Here is a 4964-nt window from a genome sequence, read left to right as displayed (position 1 = left end):
TATGTACCATAAAATAAATGATGAAAACATATACACGAACAAATCATATATCAATAATAGCATCTTAAATCGTGACGACAACGAATCATCAACTCAGTCGGTAATTGCAATTTAATTATCGATTTATGAAAATCTGTTAAAAATAGCAGCAGCACAACGAGCATGCATACTGACACCTCAAGGATAATTACTGTCAGAATGTCTTCATACAACTACTAAAATGTAATGACTACTACTTGGAAAGATGCGCATGCTCAGTATATGTGAATTGACTTGGGTACATCAAACTAGTGTGACATATTATTAAGCATAACAATTGAAGTGCACATTTGATAACATTATACTATCATGGGATAGTTGTGTGCCCTCTATAGTGTTGGTTGTAGGTTAATGCAAGTGAATATCAATAAGCGGAACTGAAAATAAAAGTGTGAGAAATGATTACGACTTCATATCATTTAATAACGATTCATATCCAGCTTCGGAGCACCGCGTAATCCACATGTAGGCTTTTTCTATCCTTTCAGTAAATGTATTAGCCCAGTCGATGGTGTACTGTTTATCGTGTAATTCACAGATAATTGGCTTTTGTGGATTCCACTCCAAATCAAGGGGCCCTACGTGTTCATTCACCACTTCCCATAGAAGGCGAGGCACGTTTTTATGGGCATGTAGTTTGAATACCATTTCCACAGTTTGACGTCGAAAGATACAAACAGATTTCAATATTCCAATGAGCGGAGCATATGCTGGAGTCTGAAGAGTTTGTCCCCAGAAAAAAGACATTTCATTGTCAAGCATCCAAGCTTTACTGTTTTCGTCAAAAAACAGATTGTGGATCAATTTGTTATCTCCTCGATACTTGAAGTTGTGTCGATGTAAGAACAACACTCTGCAAAACAATTAAACAATTAAGAAGTTTGTGCTTTCCAATGAAAAAAATAACATTACTAATTGAGAAACTATAAAAACAATATTGACACGTTTAGGTATACCTGGATGCCGCACATTGTGTAATTGACAACCACATAATTCATATTTGCGAAATCCACGAACCTGTCTGACTCTGCCATCAAATAGTCTAAAATTGTTGCGTCACTGTAGGCAATTAAACGGAATAATTCACGTTGTGTGACGTTACTGAACATCGGGTTGTCAATATGTAGGAGACGATCACCATATCTCATTATATTGGAAACCAATCTAAATTAGAAAACAGAATTATCATTTAAACTCCTTATCGTGATATCACCCAATGACCGATACGTTTATTTATTTTGTAAAACAATAGTTTGTTGGGTGTTAATAGATCGATTGGATATCCACACAAGTATCAATACATAAACTATTAGGAAAACTGCTCACAAATCTGTAAAATGATATATTACCAATTCACATTCTACGCAGATTTGGAATCCATTTTGTCATCGTTATAATATTATTGGGATCCCATTTTCTTTTTTTTAGAAATTCTTTCACCAATTCTGATCCCCATTGTGGAGTAGACGGGTCTGGTTTTGTTAAAATTACAGCCGGAATATAATTCATATGCATCATCAAGGAAAAGTAATATGCCATCAGTTCACCTGATATTTTAATAAAAACAAAATAAAAAATAGTTTACAATGTTTCATTGACTGTAAATTAGTTTAGAAACATAATGCAACAATGATATTTAAAATGTGCGTTTCAAAAGAGTACGTGAAATGTAATGAGACATTTCGATTGGAAGATAATAATTTAATCAATTTCATAAAACTAGTAGTGATTTAATAAAAAAAAGGAAGAAGAATACAATCATTCCTATGGAGGTTCAATATTATTAATGTTATACCCATTCGACATTACTTTGAATATTGTCGTTGTAATCCTAGTACTAGTGGTACTTCTCAGATAAAATACACTCTCATACTGTGAATTTGTTCAATTATGATCAAACTAGGTAACTATATCAAATAACTAATATTTCAATACAAATTATGAGTGTAAATATTAAAACTTTATATTTACATTAAACACTCATGATGATATAATCATTGAGTTACTGACAACCTGATTTGTGAATGAAAGTTGTAACCACAGTATATGGTATTCAATTACAATGATGTCTTACCTAAGATAAAACATGGCGGTTTGTAACGAGCACACCATTGAGTACCATCAGTCAAAGTAACTCTAGCGTTATTTGGCGAAGAACCGTAGCTACAAATTCTTGTTTCCATACCAGTTACATTTATATTACTGAATTTGAATTTTGAGGAAATACTATAAATGTCTTGCACGGAGGTTCCTGTAAAATTGAAAATGAAAAAAACATTCGAGCATTTCACTTAATATATTACAGTACCCAGAAACGTTTCGACTAATTGTATATCGGTAATTATTCCCTTTGATTTCCCTACGCACTTTTTTGACTGTTGAGCTTCACTTGACAGAGAATATTGATAACCGGGCTTTCCGTAGTGTAGATCGAAAATTGGGAACGTGATGTTTTAAATATTGGCGGTGCACTGCAATATATTTGCGATACACAAATTCGCTACACCCTTGCCAATGTTTATCACTTTGAGGCAACGTGTGTAATCATTGTAAATGTTGATAAGAAATTCACGTTCGAATAGTTCTCGCCAAAGAACTCCTAAAATTAGGTCTGCAGATGAGCAAATTATATACTTTATTACGACAAAATTGGCTTATAGTAAAATGTTGCTGCCCCAAGTCGATGTTATCAATGGAGAACTTCTATTCGTACTAAGCAAGATATCCAAGAAGAGGGGCATTTTTTGCTCGAATGCAATCGGACAAAAAAAATCTCCATAAACAAGCCTAATGTTCCCCTAAATTGGTCATTTTTGAAAATAAAAAAGTACGTATTGAGTTATCAAAATTATTTCATTAAAACATTGTATCAAACTAAAATATATTATGTAACACATATAATATATATATATATATATATATATATGTATACACATTTTATAAATATATTATGACATAATTCAGATTTCGGGACGTGGTTACTAGGTAATAATAAGTTGGAGCAAAAAAGTTATTCCCAACAAATCCTAGACTTCCCGTCGCAACATATACGCTAGTGATACTTAAGCATTGATTCGTAACACAACCTGAAGTACACAAACTAACAATATCCAACACTGCCAGTTCGACACAATAAAAGAACAGAATAATTTGTATGATATACGAAACATAAACATGTCAGAAGTATGGATCCATAACATTAAAATGATCCACATCTTGTATCTGATCGTCAAACGTGTACTTGTCCATATCGAGAAATATTGTTCTGGAGCAGCATTGATTGAAACAAAATGGCCACCAGTCGGCTATTTAGAATATATCTATATATCTATAACATGATATAAAACGAATATATAAAATTTGAACATACTGTAATCAGTCAAAGCATATCAGAGATATGGCTCTAGAGCGCATTCATTTAAACAAAATGGCCATCTGTCAGTCATTTTGAACCGATCTGAAAAATAAAATGACGTGGAGCAGCATCCCAAAATCTCTAATGTATGTACCAAGTTTGAACAGAATCTATCTATAAACGCCAATATTCATTTCTGGAATGCCAGAAATACTTGATTTTTGATGATTTTGTAGCACAAAAATGGCCACCATTCGGCCATCTTCAATCAGATATTGTAACAAATTGATGTGCATATAATAGTATGCATGATGTATATGTGCAGTTTGATTGTCATTGGTCTAGGCATTTCTAGGATATACAGGTCCAGACGCACGGACGCACGGACACAAGGACGCACAAAGGTCAAAACATAAGTCCCCGTTTTCGGACTGCATCCGAACGGGGACTAATAACCAAGGTCAAATTGTTATTATTATTATTATTATTATTATTATTATCTGACCGGAGGCAATAACCTGAGAAATGACCCACGGGGGGGGGGTAGGAGTGCACGCACAGGAAATGTAAAAATGACTTAATTTATCTCATTTTTTAGATATGGGTTAACTTGTTACCAATTTATTTCCTTTGAAAGTATACTCTTAAACCAAAACAAATTTCTCGGTCCCATCGATTCTATTCAAATACACAAGCGTCCATGATGACTCGCGTCGTCAAGCTACCAAGGATTTGCACTATAAAATTCGTTTTGCCCGTTCAATGGGCAATAGCATTTATCGGCATATGCCAACATTGAAGAGATCATACTGTTAACATACCTTTTGGGGACATCTGTAACAGTTCGTCTGACCAAAAAATTCCATCTTGAACCACAGTCAAATTATTTATAGCATATTTACGACTGTTGTCCAAGTTTAAGTATGGCATACTACTAGTACTTTTATATTGCATATGTCCATTTCCATGTATAGCCGTAAACACGTCTATAGGCAGCTTGGTACATGTATGGTTGATTGGAGTTTTAAGTTGACGTTGACGTGTCGCAGTTGGATGTAAATTATCCTCCAGATGATTGTACACAATGCTTAATACAATACATAGGGCTACCACGGCTATGAAGCGGAATACCAAGCTCAACGGCAATTTCATACTGCGCGATTGAAGCTTACAGTATATATGTAATTGGTTATATTACTACATGAAAAATAATTGTGTTTTGTTTGTTGGTAATTAAGGGAAAGATTAAACATTCAGTATAGTATTTGCAGTAATCCGGTCACCACCAGCTTGCCTCGTTTGATCCAATAATTATTATGGTTTTAGTACCGTATTCTATTTTCAAATTCTACAGAGGTTATATTGTGATATGAGTGGTTCTACATCAATTGCAAGACAGGATGGAAAAAGACATAACCGTATACAACGTTTGGTGTCGATTTGAGCACAGAATTGGGTAAAATTAATTTTAATATTACAACATTGTTACTTTATTAAATACATGAAAAAATTAAATATTGCCGTCAGCATTACATTGCACTGCTATTGTTCGCAACAATAAAATTTTGTG

At 33.8% G+C, this 4964-nt stretch overlaps 1 protein-coding gene across 1 annotated transcript; it reads right to left on the bottom strand.

Annotated features, from left to right (window-relative positions):
* Positions 1-441: 441 nt before the first annotated feature.
* LOC100374816 (four-jointed box protein 1-like) lies at positions 442-4546 on the bottom strand. Its single transcript, XM_002732259.1, has 5 exons — positions 4216-4546; positions 2114-2290; positions 1397-1586; positions 1057-1203; positions 442-892 (listed from the first exon to the last, which is right to left on the bottom strand). Exons 1-5 carry the CDS (start codon positions 4544-4546, stop codon positions 442-444), a joined length of 1296 nt encoding a protein of 431 aa, XP_002732305.1.
* Between the last annotated feature and the right edge of the window lie 418 nt (positions 4547-4964).

This window comes from Saccoglossus kowalevskii, chromosome 8 (assembly GCF_978046115.1).
Source record: "Saccoglossus kowalevskii chromosome 8, keSacKowa6.1, whole genome shotgun sequence".
Lineage (NCBI taxonomy): Eukaryota > Metazoa > Hemichordata > Enteropneusta > Harrimaniidae > Saccoglossus > Saccoglossus kowalevskii.
Note: the sequence above shows the minus strand (reverse complement) of the source record. Positions and strands in the feature narration are given on the sequence as shown.

What these genes read in the sequence shown, in the direction of transcription:
- LOC100374816 (XM_002732259.1), bottom strand. Translation starts at nt 4,546, where the DNA reads ATGAAATTGCCGTTGAGCTTGGTATTCCGCTTCATAGCCGTGGTAGCC. An exon ending in ACCGCCATGTTTTATCTTAG is followed by an intron (nt 1,587 to 2,113) that starts GTAAGACATCAT and finishes TTAAAATATCAG; the next exon opens with GTGAACTGATGGCATATTAC. An exon ending in TTGATGGCAGAGTCAGACAG is followed by an intron (nt 893 to 1,056) that starts GTTCGTGGATTT and finishes ATTGTTTTGCAG; the next exon opens with AGTGTTGTTCTTACATCGAC.